The sequence below is a fragment of the Nuphar pumila genome, chromosome 4, assembly GCF_984573655.1.
Source record: "Nuphar pumila chromosome 4, dmNupPumi1.hap1.1, whole genome shotgun sequence".
Lineage (NCBI taxonomy): Eukaryota > Viridiplantae > Streptophyta > Magnoliopsida > Nymphaeales > Nymphaeaceae > Nuphar > Nuphar pumila.
The window spans coordinates 123,919,595-123,937,858 of record NC_143252.1 but is presented as its reverse complement, the minus strand read 5'-3'; the positions used below and the strand labels follow the sequence as shown (position 1 = coordinate 123,937,858).

The 18,264-nt window shown below is 39.2% G+C and overlaps 1 protein-coding gene across 3 annotated transcripts in view; it reads right to left on the bottom strand.

Moving 5' to 3' along the window:
* The window catches only part of LOC149840902 (putative E3 ubiquitin-protein ligase ARI8), a 78,750-nt gene that overhangs the window by 47,445 nt on the left and 13,041 nt on the right, over window positions 1-18,264 (bottom strand). For 2 of the 3 annotated variants that reach the window (XM_090003443.1, XM_090003446.1), the window contains exons 2-7: window positions 17,427-17,551; window positions 16,661-16,769; window positions 15,799-15,889; window positions 12,807-12,988; window positions 10,789-10,893; window positions 10,603-10,691 (exon numbers count right to left, since the gene is read on the bottom strand). In XM_090003443.1, coding sequence (XP_089859569.1) covers window positions 10,603-10,691; window positions 10,789-10,893; window positions 12,807-12,988; window positions 15,799-15,889; window positions 16,661-16,769; window positions 17,427-17,551 — 701 coding nt within the window. The remainder of the gene's footprint in view (window positions 1-10,602; window positions 10,692-10,788; window positions 10,894-12,806; window positions 12,989-15,798; window positions 15,890-16,660; window positions 16,770-17,426; window positions 17,552-18,264) is intronic. The other variant, XM_090003444.1, reaches the window with a different exon arrangement.

Here is an 18,264-nt window from a genome sequence, read left to right as displayed (position 1 = left end):
GGACGAAAAAGTTTTGAGTTTCAAAATTCCCAACACCTTTAATTTCAAGAGAAGTTTCATCCGCAGAGGAGACAAAAGATGGGGCAATATTTTTTGAATATTCGGAAAGGGAATACATGTTTGGGGACATATGAAAAGACGCACCCAAATCCAAAAGCCAAGAAGTTTTATCTGGAGGAGAGAAAGTAGATACGACGGCTCCCGAAATGGCTCTCTTGAGAAGGGGTTGAAGTGCCTCCACAATTTGGTTTAGTGAAAGGGATCCACTTGAAGAAGTCTCCTCATTTTGCGGATGAGAGGTGGTGGCCATGGCTAACAACTTCTTCCACTTGGGACAAACGGGTTTGATATGCCTCGGTTCTTTACAAAACTGGCAAACAATTTTGCTATAATCCTTTTTTTCACCTTGTCCACCTCCTTGATTTTGATTTTTAAAATGAGGGAGACGATAGGCGTTTAAATTGTTTATGGGCCTAGATACCGCATTGACCCCATCATTCTCTTCGGAATTGGATGTAACCGCAAGAACATTTGACCCTTGCTTACTTATACCCATACGGGTTTCTTCCCCACTTAATTTGGTGAGAAGATCCTCAAGAGAAGGGGGAGTGAAAGAAGACAAAAGAAAAGACCTTATTTGCTCAAATTCGGGCCTTAGCCCATTCAAAAAATTGAAGAATCGATCTTCTAATTGTTTGTGGCGAAGTTCAATCGCCTCTCCACCACATTTTGGTTAGAGCATAGCAAGCTCGTCCCAAATGGAAGAAAGTTCGGAGATATATTCCCTAATAGTCATTTCGCCTTGAAGAAGAGTTAGAGCCTTCTTTTGAAGATAATATTTATGAGACAAGTCCCTTGAGATATACATTTTCTCAAGATACTCCCATGCTTGAGAAACCTTTTTGAATTTGATAATATTAGCGTTGATTTTTGTCTCAACAGAAGAAAAAATCCAAGACAATATTTTAAAATTCTTCATTTCTCATTCATCATACTTCTTTGAATAATCTTCAAGAGCTTTGGTTTTTTTCTCCCCTTCAAGGATCTTAATTTCACCTTTCTCCATCAAGGCGATTGCCCCATAGCCCCCAAAGACCTTTCCCTTTTATGTGAGACTCCATGTTTCTGATTCAAACATGATAATTAGAGCCATTGAGTTTAAATCCAAGAGAGAAATGAGACTCATTTTCACCCATTAGAGAAGAAAGAAGGAAGAAATACGTACCACAATAAGACTTATAAGCTATGTCACAGGGATTCGGCTAGCAGGGTGCCGCACCCGCGTCGACGCGGGTGCGGGTGCGGGTGCGACACCGGGTGCGGTCAACACGATCCTGGGTGCGTTGACCGCACCCAGGATCATTAAGGTCCATTTTTTTGGATTTTTTTTTTTAAAAAAAATGCCCAAATGGGCTGCGAAATTTTTTTTAAAAAAAATTATGCTGACAGCAACTGTTCTGTCAGCTGCTGACAGCTGCAGCAGCTGTCTGTCAGCTGCTGACAGCTGCAAAATTTGAAAAAAAAAAACCCGCTTGTTCCCCCGACCCCCTTTATATATATATATATATTACATTTTTGCCCCTGCCGCACCCCCACACCCGGGTTTTTTGGAAGTGCCGAATCCCCGCACTCGCACCCATGTGACATAGCTTATAAGTCTTGTTGAAATGCCCTTCTAAAATATTGAAAGAAGAGAGGCCTCACTCCAATCTCCAAGAAGCCACAGACATGTTTTTCAAGGCACCTAAAAAACAAAAAATCACGATAACCAAGCTCTAATACCATGTAAAAATGTCTTCAAAAGAGACAATACGCATACAAGCACTAATTCATCGCAAGAGATGTGCACAAAGGCACTCAAAAAACACTTGAACAAATATGCATAAAAGCATAAAGCAGTACAAATATGCACAAAGGCATGAAATGCCACAAGCTTGAGCTCACAAGCTTGAGAAAATACAAGAGGAAATCCCCTATTTATACATAACAAGAGGAGCCACCTAGGGGGCTCCCAAAGGAGTCGTTGGGAGCCCCCAACGGTCACATTTGTGACCATTGAGGGCTCCCCAACGACTCTTTGGGGAGCCTTTCCTAGGTGGCACAAAACACGAAAAGAAAAAGAAAAGAAAAGAAAATTAAAGGAATAAAAAATACAATCATAAAATAGGAAATTACAGAAATACCCTTTTCGGGTAATTATGAGTAAAAGATCTCTCTCTCTCTCTCTCTCTCTCTCTCTCTCTCTCTCTCTCTCTCTCTCTCTCTCTCTCTCTCTCTCTCTCTATATATATATATATATATATATATATATATATATATATATATATATATATATATATATAACGAGATTAAGGATTATATTTTATCAACAGTTGCACTCGATTTTCAATCGGTTTTCACTCATTACTTGAGTGCTCCATTGTCATAACGGATCATCTCATGTCATCTTTGTTGGAGGAGTGTGGAGTCTAATTTCTACCTTGATATAAGTATCTAATTTTCGTGGATCCAACTTAGCAGTAAGTTGACAGGGGGTTGCAGAGGACAATGCCTCCTAAGGCAGAAATTTTTTGGAGGGGTAGCTTTGAAATTTTAAACTCCGCCTGTGTATAACTGTTTAGTTATACACTGTCGGTCCCAAGCCCGGATAAAGGAGAAGGGTTGCGGTAGGCCAGTGACAGACAGCATAAAAACTTAGTCATACCCTATGAATATGAACCAATATGAGAATTTCGTTGAGGCGTTCCCTACTGAGCGACGCGTTGAACTATATAGGCCTGGAGGCAGTGATAAATGGGCAAGGGTTGCTAGGTCGTCGCCCGGATGCGACGTGTCACACCGACGCCCGAGTGTGGTGTCAAATAGGCAAGGGTTCCCTCACTTTGTTGAACGGGTGGGGGTAAAGAAGTTAGTCCAAGACCATAAAATTAGGTTAGCCACTTGAAACTTAGGGTCTTTAACTAGTAAGTTGGTAGAGTTAGTAGATGTTATGTGTAGGAGAAAGATTGATATTTTATGTCTACAAGAGACCAAATTGGTAGGTCAGAAGGCAAAAGTGATAGAACCTTGGGGATATAAGATTTGGTATACAGGAATAAATAGAAATAGGAATGGAGTAAGAATTGTTATGAGTCGTAAGTTTATAGATAATGTAGTTGAGGTCCGTAGGAAGGGTGATAGGATTTTACCTAAGTCACACGGACTCGGCTAGGGAGGTGCCGCACCCGAGTCGACACGCCCCGACACGGATGCGACTTCGGACTCGGTCAACACCGAGTCGGACTCGGTCAACGAGTAAAGGTCGAGTCCGTCCACATTTTGGACTCGGTCAACTTTGACCGAGTCCAAAAATGTCTATTTGTCCCTAAAAAAATGAATATTTTTTATTTTAGAAAAAATGCACTGTGGACTACATTGTGCACAGTCGCACAGTAGACTGTGTTGTGCACAGTCACAGACTGCACAGTCACAGACTGTGTTGTGTCTGTGCACTTTTTAAAATATATATATATACATATATATATAGCTGAGTCCCCGTGTCCAAAAATTTTAAAATTGCGCCGCACCCGTGTCGCACCCGCATCCATGTGACATAGGATTTTACTTATTAAATTAGTATTAGGTATGGATATTATTAATATCATTAGTGTTTATGCACCTCAAGTGGGTTTAGATGATTTCATTAAGCGTCAATTTTGGGAAGATTTAGATGGAGTAGTACAAGGGATATCTTATGGAAAAAAACTTTTCATCGGAGGTGACCTTAATGGACATGTAGGCATTAGTAGGGATGGATTTGAGAGTATCCATGGATGCTATGGTATAGGAGAAAGAAACGAAAGTGGAGAAAGGATTTTAGATTTTTGTTTGTCCTATGATATGATCTTAGCAAATACTTGGTTTAGGAGGAGGGAGTCTCACCTAGTAACATTTAAAAGTGAGGTTAATAAGAGTCAGATAAATGTTTTCCTACTTAGAAAGAGAGATAGGGGTTGTTGCATCGATTGTAAGGTTATACCGGGAGAAAGTGTAGCTACCAGTGTTATTAAAAACGTGCCTCAAGGCGCAAAAAGCGCGCCTCGCCTCAAGGCGAGGGCCTTTGTACCTTGAGGCGTAGGCTTGAGGCGCAAATGCACAGAGGTGTACGCCTCAGAGGCCTTGAGGTGTACGCCTCGAGGCGAGGCGCGCCTCAGGGTGAGGCGCGCACGCCTTATGATTATGATCAAATGAGGGTCAAAGCCCTCATTTGACCATAATTAAAATCTTGCCCCCGACCCTAACGAGGGTCGGGGGCCCTAAATAGTCTCTCGCAGCCCCTCTCTCTCTCTCTCTCGTCTTTCACAATCTCTCCCTCTCTCTCGCAGCCTCTCTCCCTCTCTCGCAGCCCATTTCCCATTTCTCACGGTCTCTCTCTCTCCCTCTCTCTCGCAGCCCCTCTCCCTCTTTAATCCTCTTTTTTTACTCTATGTTAGCTATCGATCTATTGAAGAATGTGGAGGTGGAAGCCATCATAGGACTACAGAGATCGGGAGATGCAGAGTTCGTCACTCGATTGGGAGATAGCACTCAAGTTCCCATCATTTCCTTCTCTGTTACAAGCCCTTCGTTGTCAACAACTAAGACTCCTTACTTCGTAGGGACTGTGGAGATCGATTCGTCCCAAGTAGAAGCAATCGTCGCAACAATTAAAGCGTATGGATGGCGACAAGTGGTACCCGTCTACGAAGACTCGAATTTCGGGATGGGGATGATCCCGTTCTTAACCGATGCGCTTGAGCAGATTGGTGTTGCAGTTCCTTACAGGTCTCTTCTTCCACCTTCAGCCACCAATGACTTCATCAAGGAGAAACTCAACCAGCTTGCTTCAATGCAGACCCGGGTCTTTATTGTGCACTTACCTTCGTCTCTTGGTGCCAAGTTCTTCACTTTAGTTAATAACAATGGCATGATGAGTGAAGACTATGTCTAGATCATCACAAACTCACTAGGGATGTTTGTGAGCAGGTTTATGAGGTTGACTTCGTGATTGTGTGCATTGGGAAGTTCAACAATGCACCGAAAATGCCTGTTTTCCTACCAAACAAAGGGTCGGATGTGTTCAAATGGAAGGTGATGCACTCCAAGGAATACTTGGCGTTGGACGAGCCCGACGCGCTGGAGCTCGTAGAAGGGAAAAGGGTGGTTGTCGTTGGTGCTCACAAAACTGCGTTTGATATAGCTGCCCAGTGCGCAAACGAGAACGGTGCGCCCCCCCTTCTCTCTCTTTCTCTCTCTAAAATCAAGAGCTTAGGTTAGAGTCTTGGCGAAAATATGAGATTTTAGAGAAACCAGAAGTATGTATTCTAGGTTGCATTTGGATTTGAGAGGTTCAAGGAACTAGGATGATTTTTGACGGCTGATTTGAGTGGAATTGGGTAATCTACTTTGTTCTTTGGGAATATTATTGCTTGCTCGATTTAGATGCCCAAAATCCCCTATCCACTTAGAATGGGGAGAATTGGGAATTCTGCTCTGTTCTTGGGAGAATCATTGCTCCATTAGATGCCCAAATCCCCTATCCAGTTAAGGATCCTCAGAAAGGGTTCAGACGGGACTCTGAGGACCCTTTAAGTTGAGAGGTAATTTGGGCATCCAATTTGGTGATTCCTCTGAACTTGGTGACGCTCACAGGTCTCCCGTACCAGATGAAAGGAGCGCCTGTGGGGCACGACTAGAGTCATACGGAGTTGTCTCCTAGCTGGATCGTCAGAGTCGCATTATCTGACAGTTGGGAGTCAGTGGTTTGGAATCCGGTGGGCTACCTACTTTACTTTCCCATTCACGCAAAAAGAAAGCAGAAAAAAATAATGGGATAGGTCTGACTGTGGCATGTGATTTAACGTCAAGCGTTAGTTTAAAACTTTATATTTTGGCTGAAATGGTACATACAAAACATACTCAATTTTTCTAATCATTCTTTAACTGAAACATGAATCTGGAGTTAAGCTTTCTTTTCTTTTTTCCCTTTTGTTTATAGGGTTGGAGAAGCCATGTACAATGGTTATCACAAGCCCCCAGAGGAAGAATCTCTCTAATTTTATTACCAAGGAGTTATATGGTGACCGTTCAAATGGCTCCATCATCCCAAAGTTGACCGCCCAAAAGGACACTAGAGGATTCCTTCTCTCCCTCTTGGGCACCCCTTTATCCTTCTCTCCCTCTACAATATGAGCGAGGGAATCTGTTGGGCTCCATGAATGCTTTGGGGTATGGGCCTATGATACAGCATATGCCCTGGCTCTTGCATTAGAGAAAGCCAATGGTGCTGGCAATTCCAAGTTCATCAATCCAAACATGACTGGGGATTCGACCGACCTTTCGATGTTGGGGATCTACCCTTCGGGTCCGAAACTGCTGGAAGCAGTGCTGGGGACTAGATTCAGAGGATTGAGTGGTGAATTCCGGCTTGTAGATGGTCAGCTACAGACTAGAATTTTCCAAATTATCAATGTCATGGAGAAGGGAGCAAGAGAGATTGGATTTTGGAGTCTGGATCTCGGACTCTCGCAAAGTTTGAACGGGCAGAACATGAATACGACCACAAACTATTCATGTCCAGCCAGTGTTCTTAAATCCGTCGTCTGGCCCGGCGGCACCACTGATGTTCCAAGAGGTTGGATGATTCCAACAAAGGGGAAGAGGTTGAGAATTGGAGTTCCAGTCAAAGATGGTTACAGACAGTTTGTGGGAGTGATAAGGGATAAAGTAACTAATGAGATCAAGGTAGAAGGATACTCCATAGATGAGTTCAAGGCAGTATTGAAGTTCCTGAATTACTCACTTCCCTACGACTTCTTCCCCTTTGAGAATGCTGAAGGAAGGATGGCTGGGAGCTACGATGATCTCATATACCAAGTCTACCTTCAGGTCAGTTTGTGATCTTGATCTCTATATTCGTTTTTTCTTTTGCTTTTCTTCTTGAAAAAAAACTTCATTCCTAGTTTACAAGATCATGAAAAAATTAGCATTCTTGTTGACGTGCATCATGAAAAGACTACCATTTTCCCGTGAATTAATGTACCCCAGAAAAGATACTAATATACGCTAAGGTTTTGTCTAAATTTTTCTTTCTATAAAAAAAAATATAGACATTATTTTTTTTATACTAATTATCTCATATTTTTTACGTATTTATTTGAGATTTTTTATTTTGTGTTGGTTGGTGTTTCATCAATAAAGCATTTCTTATTTATTTATAATTTTAGATAATTTTTATAGTTTTTTTAAGTTTTAAAAAAAAAATTGAGGCTTACGCTTTGCGCCTCGAGGCTTACGCCTCGCCTCAAATTTTGGTGGAGCGCCTCGCTACGCCTCAACGCTTTTCACAACATTGGTAGCTACACAACATAGAGTCTTAATTTTAGATCTTAGAATTAGCAATGTCGCAAAAGGGATAGACATAGGATACATCCTAGAATTAAGTGGTGGGCACTGAAATGAGCTAAACAAGAAATGTTTGTAGAGCAGGTAGTTAAGAAAGTTGATTGGTGTCTCAAGGAGGATTTAGAATCAATGTGAAATAAGATAGCGGGTGGCATGAGAAAGGTGGCTAAGGAGGTACTGGGTGAGTCTAAAGGTGGTGCACCGCTAGGTAAGGATACATCATGGTGGAACGAGGATGTCAAATTAGCTATTAAGGTTAAAAGAGAATGTTATAGAAATCTAAGTAAGAGTCGTGATAATGAAAATTTGGAGAAGTATATGATAGCAAAGAAGAAAGCTAAAAAAGTAGTTTAAAACGCGAGGGATAAGGTATATAAGGAGATTTATGACGAGTTGGATACCAAAGAGGGCGAGAATGATATTTATAGGCTTGCAAAAATGAGAGATAGGAAATCGAGGGATCTGGGTATGGTTAGATATATAAAAGATGAAACACATAGGGTTTTAGTCAAAGATGAGGAGATTAAGAAGAGATGGAAAGATTATTTTGATAAGCTATTTAATGGAAATCATGCTCAAGATCTTGGAGACTTGTCCATTCCTTTTCATGAGATGAATCGCGACTTCATGCGCAAGATTCAAAAGAAAGAAATTGCAGAGGCTTTGAAGAAAATGAAATCAAGAAGGGCAGTTGGCCCAGATGGTATACCTATCGAGGCTTAAAAATGCTTGAGAGAGAAAGGTTTAGAATGGTTGACAAATCTTTTTAACAAGATTTGGCGGACAAATAAGATGCCTAATGAGTGGAGGAAGAGTACTTTGGTGCCTCTATATAAGAATAAGGGTGATATACAAGATTGCACAAACTATCGTGATATAAAACTCATGAGTCATACTATGAAACTTTGGGAGAGGGTGATTGAGTCTAGGTTGAGGAAGGTTGTCATGATATCGGAGAATCAATTCGGTTTTATGCCTGGAAGATCAACTATGGAAGCTATACATCTACTTAGACAACTTATTGAGAGAAATAGAGAGAGGAACAAAGATTTGCATATGGTTTTTATTGATTTGGAGAAGGCATACGATAGAGTACCTAGGGACGCTCTCTGGTGGACAATGATGAAGAAAAGTGTTTCTCTCAAGTACATTAGTATAGTTAAGGATATGTATGAAGGAGTAGTAACCAATGTCCGCACGTGTGGAGGGGTGACAACCATTTTTCCTATAAGGGTTGCTTTAAGCCCTTTCTTATTTGTTATACTGATGGATGAGATTACGAGATCAATTCAAGAAAATGTGACGTGGTGTATGTTGTTTGCTGATGATATTGTTTTGATTGATGAGTCTAAAGCTGGGGTTAATGCTAAGTTAGAATTATGGAGACAGACATTGGAAGCAAGAGGTTTTAAGTTGAGTAAGAGTAAGACAGAATACATGAAATGTCGATTTAGTAAGCAATGAAGTAGTGATGGGAGTGTAGTGAAGCTTGGTGAGCAAGAAATCCCGGTGAATGATTCTTTCAAATATTTGGGATTTATCATTCAAAAGTATGGAGAAATTGATGGAGATGTAAATCATAGGATAAAGGTTGGGTGGATGAAATGGAAGAGTGCAACTGGAGTGTTGTGCGATCGTAGAATGTCATTGCGGTTGAAGGGAAAGTTTTATAGGACGACTATTATGCCTGCTTTACTATATGGTACGGAATGTTGGGCTGCCAAGAGACATCATATTCAAAAAATGAGTGTAGCTGAGATGCGTATGCTTAGATGGATGTGTGGAAATACAATAAAAGATAAGATTCGGAACGAGGAGATACTTAAGAAGGTAGGCGTTGCACCCATTGAAAATAAGATGAGAGAGAATCGTTTATGGTGGTTTGAACATATTCGGCGAAGGCCTAATGATGCTCCAGTTAGAAGGATGGAGAAATGGGAAAATATATTAGTTAAAAGAGGTCGGGGTAGGCCTAGGAAGACTTGGATGGAGATGATAGGAAAGGATACGAATGGTTTGGACCTCACCGAGGACAAAGCATCGGATAGAAATGATTGGAGGAGAAGGATTCATGTGGAAGACACAGAATGATTTTCTTTGTTGGTTCATATCGCCGACCCCAATTGTTTTGGGATGAAGGCGTAGTTGTTGTTGTTGTAGCTTTGAAATTTTACTCGTAATAAATAGTTTTTATCTTAACCCACTTCCTTGAGTGAAAAAATGGTGGAAATGCATTTTTACTTTAGCAAACGCAAAAGCCCTCAAACTTGCACACAGATCGGTTCTCAAATCGCTCTTACGAGTCCTAGGGTGCGTGGATACCTCTCTAATGGCTTCTACACAAATGAGAGAGTAAGACCTCAAAAGGTCTTTAAAACCCAAAACTAAAAAAATTACTATTCAGTCATTTTTTAAGTGTGCCCACCTTGTATCATATGATGCACCCTATATTGTATGATACGGGCCTATATCATATGAAACATATGATTCAGATATGATACGCACTCGTATCGCAATAGGAGTGTGTATCGAATTGATATTTCTCATAGTAACAATATGTATCATACTGTATCATATGATACGGTACAGTACGTAAAACATTGCTTGAAACAATTAAATTTATATGAAAAAACAGTGAGAACAAACATTCATCCAGCTAAGACATGAAAATTATTAACGAAGCTCCCATTATCTACAAGTAACAGTTATGCTGATGACAAAAGGTTGAGTTAAGTAAATGTGCCTAATACTTGGATAAGACTGGGTGCCTCTCTGTAACAGACCCCAATCATTGTTTTCTATAAATATGATTTTTTTTAAGGAGATTCAACTCTTCCATTCAAGTAGGTCACAAGGTGGCACCCGTGTTACTGTAACAGTGCATTATGAAAGCCTCCCATTCAGCACACAAAAAAGGAAAAGGTGTGGCGAACATGGACAACCTGGTTTAACAAAAAGGAAACTTCATGGTTCAAGACTATCCAGCTTGTTGTGACAGGTGCAGCCTGACATCTGGATTGTCACATCCTAGCATTTGTTGGGCCAGTTTCCCATTTTCAAAGAAAGAGAAAAGAAAAAGCCCACAGACCTCTCTTGTTTGCAGCTCCATTTTGAAAAACTATGACTGATTCAACAAAACACCAACATAGCAGCAAATTCATCGAAATGTTTGTCCCTTACCAGTTCATATTCTCTGATTCAGCACTGTTCTTTAAGATCCACTTGGCAACTGTGTCACAGTCAACAGGACGGTGTGCCTCCTCAGTGCACTGTATATAGTTTGAAAAGATTTAAAACTTCTCATTTTCTAATTTACAAATAATGAGTATAAAAAACTTGCATAAATGATGTCAAGAACACGCTTACATTCCAACAGAAATTATAAGAACAGCTGCAAGTAACATCATAATTTGTGCTGCCAGCAACAAAATCCACAGCATACTCACAGCCTGGAGCAGGACACCATTTGGTCTATGCAAACAAAAAGAGAAAATCAAAGGTTACAAAAAACAGAAAGAAACCTCACTTGGAATGATGTTTCAGTTTTCTTCTCCATCAAAAACATAAAAAAAACATGAATAATTATTTTCTAAGGTTTTTGAAGCAATTTATTTATGTCATCAAAGTTCCGACAAAGAAAACATCTGCATTTACAACTAGGACAATAAGAAATACTGGGAAAACAGATTAAAGGGTTTCCACTGTGAAACTTAACCAAGTAAAAGGTCTTTTGAGATTAAGAAAAAAAAATTGTTCCATAACTTTTTCACTGCCACCACCTAGTAACTTTGCATAGGTTATGCCCCAAGGAAAAAACATGTCTGTGTTAGCAGCAAACTTGTAAATACACACAGTAACGGAACATACTATTGACATATTTATGTATACTTAATTTTAGCCAAAAAGTAAAAAATGCCCCGGCATTTTAGCTTCCATGTACATTTCAGACAACTCCAAAGAACCCTCCATGTTCACAGCTCCCAGCATAAGCAAAATAAGAATTTAAAAACTAAATGAGAAAAAGAAAAAAGGTAATTGAACAGAGTAACCAATCAAACATAAATGCACAAAAAGTTCTCAACCAAAATATTCGCCTTAGAAGAAACCAATACGACCAAGAGTGTAACATGCAACCTTTTTTTTTAATTTATAACCCGAAGAAACTGCACCTGGCACGAAGACCTGGTCGTGCTGGCTAAGCCTGCCATACCTACAGTCGTTGTGCCAGCAGTGTAAAACTCCGAGGCTAGGACCCCAGCCCCCGGGACCAATGCTACGTGTTGGCGTACACAGAGGGACGACACTCATGAGAATCGAACCTTGACTACCTGTCTAGCAGCCAAGGTCCACCCCACTGCGCCAACCCCCCTTGGGGCGTGTAACATGCAACTTGAATCCATGTCTACAGTACACAGTCAAATAAACTCATTAGAAAGCTGCAACTCTGTTAAGGGGAAAAACAAAGATCAGGTGCAATATGATTGCACAAATATTTGTGCATTAAGCATCTGATCACCCTCCATCTTGAAGACTGGGCCTGTCAGTTGTGGGGCCCAAGGCCTGATGGAGGGCAATCAGGTGTTTAATGCACAAATTTTGTGTCATGTGATTGCACCGCATCCGGACTCTAAGGAGAACACATGGAAATAATTAAGTAAACAATATAATCAGTCAGAAACCACCTTCAGCCAAACACTGAGCATATGACAAAATACTAGAATCCCACAATGAAACAAGAAAATCAAAAGAAATTAAAGGCATTAGTTACAGGATGGTGCATGGGAAGCACTACCACTCCAAAGTGGGTCCCCAGGAGAGTAGTGTGATGTTGTTTTCATCTGAAAACAGAGGACACCCATTTAATTTGTGGGCCCCACACCAACTCCTACAGGGGCATTAGTTTAAGCCCTTATGGGAAAGAACCCCCATTTCATACGAAAAGGGGCCACTTTCGCATGGAAGGGGGTGAAACAAATGCCACCTAAAGGAACAATGAACTTTGTGTCATGGCTAAAACCCTCCATATTCCATGCATGCAGGATGACTTTCATTTCAACTAAAACAAAGTTTCAGAATCTCAAAAGTTTTCTAATGGATCTTCATATAGGTTCACATCCCTGTACAATCCAAGTAGCAAGACCACCTTCTAAAATGCAGTGGGATTTTAGAGGGATAAGTGATAAGTGTAATGTTCGAATATGAAGCAAATGCAACCAATTTTCAAGGGGAAGTTGTATGAATGGGAAAACCTGTAAGAATATCCAGAAAAAAATGTCTTTGTTATGCCCGTCAATTTATGAAAAATAAAGCCAATTAAAATAACACCTAATATGACAGTTAATTACTATGCATATAAAATAAAGCATCAGCAGCAAGTTCATTACATAATATACCGTTCTATTGTCTTCAATGTAGGATCTAAGAAGATAGCGTGAGTACTTCTCTTTATCCTCTTCATATGCCAACAACTTGATCATATCTTGACCAACAGCCGCACCACAAGCAGGATCAGGACACCGTAACATCAGGCATCCAGGACCATCATTTATTGATGTACTCATATAACCTGTAAAATTAAACTGTAACTAGAATTTGATTTACAACCATAGGTACAACAAATAAGAGCAGGCATGTAATGTTATTCAGATTTTGTTTCTACGCAGATAAGAACTCCAATTTATAAAAGCTAGGCAAGACTCTATAAGACGTCATTTAAAAACAATGAATCTGCTTTATTGACATGATAATTGTCAGGTGTACCAAACAATGGATACGAAATTTTCCCAACAATGGCTAATTATATTGCCCTTAGTATTTCTTAATATGAATCTGTTTTTGCCTTATGTGACGAAGCAACTTCATAGCCAATTTGAAGTTACTAACTTGAGATTTCTTTGATTCTTGGTAATTAAGACTCTTGCTTTCTTCAAAGTTATCTGCCATACTAAATGAGCAGGAAAAGAGTACATGTGATGAGCTACCAAGGAAGAAATAACTCCCAAAGAGGCTAGAGTGTCAGGCAGTCCTCCCAGACATTGAACCGCCTAGGCACGTGGGGTAGATCAGCATAGAGTTATGCTTCAGCGAACCTATAGACTACATTATTCTGATTGACATCTTTTTGTTTGGTTTGCCACGAGCAACCAGTCAGTAACGAGTTTGGAGTCCCCTTTGACTTCCGGCGTATACGGATCTATTAGCCTTTTGGATTTCCAACAACAGAGTAGACTGAGAGCTTAGAGTGTAGACTCTGCCTGCAAGAGCAAAGCGAACGTGATCGAGAGCTTGAGTCAATAGGTCCATCACGCATCTCATAAGCCATTTGATGCCTAGAACGTTTGCTTTCCATATGATTACCTTCTATTGCAAGTGAGTCTGTGTAGCCTTAATTCAATATCAAGGTAACACATGTTGCTCATTAAGTGTGATACACCAGAGCAACTAAATGTCAAAACAAAAGCTACAGGTCATGAGATAGTCTATGAATTTAAACCATACAGGCGAAAATTAGAGCGCTAAGTTGGACTACTTGGCCAAGTATAGCTCACAAGATCACTTGGATAGTCAGCTTTAAGATGCTCCTAAAATAGCAACCATGTTATGGGTTATGAAAAATGTCAGCTGCCAGTCACCTTCAGCACTTTATTCTCTATCTCTTCTATTCTCGCTGAATTGCTCACATGTTCATCATCATCAAGCCTTATCCTAACTATTGACAGTTCCTTACCTAGCACCAAAGTTGTGGAATTGATATGTCAGATCTACATTCTACTGCCATTTATTTTGTCTTGCTTTGGAACTCTCTTTTATCGAGGAGATGCAGAAAAAAAAAACAGCATATTACTCTCTTATGAAGTTGCAGGCAGGATGAAGCTTCCATTACCAAAAGACTCAGCTACATAGAATATTCAGAAGCATTTTGCACAATGGTCACATTGATGCCACTTGGAGGACTTATATTTTCCCTCATCTGAAAATTGGAACCTAAGATATGCTACTAGGGATGTAAATGGTTTGGATTCTGGTTGAATGTGGCCAATACCAGATCTGTTGGATGTTAGCTAAACATATTCGAATTCGGATGGTGAAAAGTTCATACCAAATCTGATTTTTTATATGTAATCGGATTCGGATGTTTGTCAAATCCGAATGTTCATCGGATTCAGTAGCAAAAAATCAAAACCATATCCGCATCCAATTATAACCAGATATGGTTTTGGCATACCAAGCCAACTAAATGGGGAGTTGGACTCGATTGGATATCGAACAAAATCTGATCTTGGCACTCTTATATGCTATCTTTGATCAAAACCATTGAAAATAGGTAAGCATTTGAAGGTAATCATAAATAGACATTACAATCATAAAAATTAAATGGTTGACTTATCTTTTTTCCCATCTTTGTTAAGATATGCATATTTGCATATACATGTATGTATATAAATATATATAATGTATATATATATATATATATATCATTGTAATAGTTAAATACCCAATAGGGGTATTTTAGTCTTTTCACAATGTTGTAATAGGTTGTGCCCATTAGGAGTACAACAGCCTTTTATATTTTTTATTATTGTTTTTTGTAACTTAGTAAATAGGATTGGGGTTGAGGGCTTTTATGTAAAAGGGAATTAGAGTCGTTGGGACCTCCCCAACGGCTCTATTTCTAGCCGCTGAGGAGAGTCTGAATGGCTCTTTGAGTGTCTCTTTGTGTATATATAGGGGTGCTTCCCCTCTTGTAAGCCTATGTTTTCTCAAGTATTTTAGATATAAAAATCCTTATATTTTCTATTGTGTTCTTGGCCCCTAAGTGGCCTATGTGTATGTGTTTATGTGATTGAGCCAATAAGTGGTCTTTGCGCTTTTGAATATTGTGTTATTGTAAGCCCATAAGAGGCACTTTCTTGTTCTTGTTATTGTTTCATTACAATCTTTGGCATTGGCGTGAGCACAGACATACAAACATAATATTTTTTCTGGATCAGGATAACCAAATATGTTGGTTTCTAGTACAAATGTACAATTTTTAAATGAAATATTTAAACTCCAGACAAGGAATAAAAGATGGAACCATGACTCGTACAAGATGTCCAACTCATTTCCTACAGTGAATACCTATTTATGGCAAGATGCGATTGGGAAAGGTAAAGAGTGTGATGCAATGCTTTTGAATTCTAAAGACTCAGATTGTTTTCAAAGATGAGCAAGAAAAGACTCAGAATGTTAAATTAGCTTAGATTCATGAGAACTTTTTATTTATGTGGACTTTGTACTGAGACTGTTGTTGTTTATACCTAGGAACAGGAAATATTTGCATTATAAACAATTGAACATTTACTCTTATAGAAACACGGGAGACAAAAGACAGACCTCTCCAACAGGCAGTGCAAAATTCATGACCACAAACAGCAGCACGCATTACTCCATGAGGATAAGTTTCAAAACAAATCCCACAGCTAAGCTGCCAAAGCCACAATATGATAAATTCAAATGACACAAAAAGAAGGAAGAAAAGTGTGGGGATATATATATATATATAAGAAAAGTGAGGGTATATATATATATACAACAACAACTACGCCTTCATCCCAAAACAATTGGGGTCGGTGATATGAACCAAAAAAGAAAATCATTCTGGGTCTTCCACATGAATCCTTCTCCTCCAATCATTTTTATCCAATGCCATGTCCTCGGTGAGGTTCAAAGCATCCCAAAACAATTGGGGTTGGCGATATATATATATATATATATATATGAGTAATGTGTTCTTAGGAACCCTTTTTTGTTCGGTCTCGTTAGGCCCCTTCAAAAATCATAGTTTTAAGTATTTTTTCTCACGTCTAACACCGTAGATGTGATCTATAGGTTTTGTTCAGTGGGAACCGGCTTTTGGATCGCCGGAATCTGACCTGTATACAGGTTTTTCTGGTGATCTAATATCAATGGCTATGAAGGTACCAGTTTTTTCCGGCTCATAAAAATATGTTTTTTCGTCAAAAAACATGATCCAAGAGTCGATTCCCACTAAATCGAGCATGCTAAACACATCTAACGGTTCAGATCTATCATAAAACCTATGAAGCAGAATGGGGCAGAACGAGAAATGGGGCCTAATATGTTCAGCTCTCTCTCTCTCTCTCTCTCTCTCTCTCTCTCTCTCTCTCTCTCTCTCTCTCTCTATATATATATATATATATATATATATATATATAAGGGAAAGTATTTTTTTTACTTCGGCAGCATTCAGCTGTATCTCAACAACTGGCTTCTCCAGCAAGCCTACAGTTCTCCGAACTTTATCTTCATCTGCAAACCACTCATCATTGACTTTATTGACACTCCTGCATATTCAAAAATCCAAGAAAAAACATAAGAGTCTTGCAAGTCATTTTAGAGATCCTAGGCACAGGAAGAACCTATCAAATTTTTACCAGCATCTCATTGAGTACATACACTTCAAATCATAAAAGAACAGATAATTATAAATATAAGTATCTCCTGGAAGACATTTGAAGTGAAACAGGTAGATTCACTGAATAGAACTTTGGGGCTATGGATTGTAATTCAGCAGTATTTCCCACAAACAGTGGTTCATAATTATGATGCATTCACTAAATGAGACAACTGTTAGAAATGTAAATAGTGAAGTTACCACCTATCAAACAAAAAAAATGATGCATCCGATAACCAAAATCCATGATGGAAGACAGATTCATTCACGCATGCATGAGAATGGGCATAATAGTGTTATAAGTCTCGTCATGACAATATATACACCTCAAGGGATTTGGTATTGTTAGCTTGTAGCTAAAGAACGCAACACTTTCAGCTAAAGGGTTTTTTAATTGAACTCTTCTTGGCTTGATTGGCACAATCTCCTTTACACTTTGTGGATAAGTCATATAGTTTTTCTTTCTCAAGGACAAAGCATCTGCCTGCCCTTACTCAAGACATGGAAAGCATATAGTCAAAGTGTCACAGCAGTGTAAACTTATTACCAGTTATAGTGGCGCAAGAGAATACTAGCTGAATCTCTTGAAATTGAAAGCACAGTAGATACCCTTGTTATGTCATCCTCTTGATGCAGACGTATATCCACTTCACTCAAGATGGTATAGTTTTGCTGGAATGAAGGGAAAAATCAAATTAAGCAACAAGCTAAAGAAGTACTATATATTACATGAACAGTAACCACAATTCCAGATATTATGTGCATGTATAATATCGTTCCGTGCATGTCTTTGTGTGGATGCATGTAAAAGGAGGCAAAACATCCAGAAGAGAAGAATTATGATTGATCAATACTAAAAACAGCACCATGGATGCAAAAGAAAATGCATAAACATTGAGAATAAGGATGCAATGTTGTTTAACTGATAATTTTCATAGGACAAGAAAATTAAAAAATGTGCTTTAAGATATTTAAAGTATCAATGAAATTCATTATATGCAACCAACAACTTCCCTCGTCTTTTTGTTTTTCAGTTTTGTCAAGATTTGTTGACCTTTAGAGGTTTTAAGCTTTATTTTTCTTAAAAGAGGGTTATTTGATATTTCATATATAAGGAGGGACTTGTATGTAATTTTTCATTTAGGCTTCTCTCTATTTAACTTAGAGGAGATTAGCCCTAATGAGTGTTAATGAGTTTCTCTCTCTCTCTCTCTCTCTCTCTCTCTCTCTTTGTGCACCTCATTGAAGTTTCCACATGGTATCAGAGCAGTAGATCTCGGGAGCGTGAGCACGTGATCGATCTACACCAAAAGGCTCGAAAAAAATTGAAAACAGGTGTGCTTATTCTGTTCTTTTTCTAATTGCATAGATCTGATAACAGATCT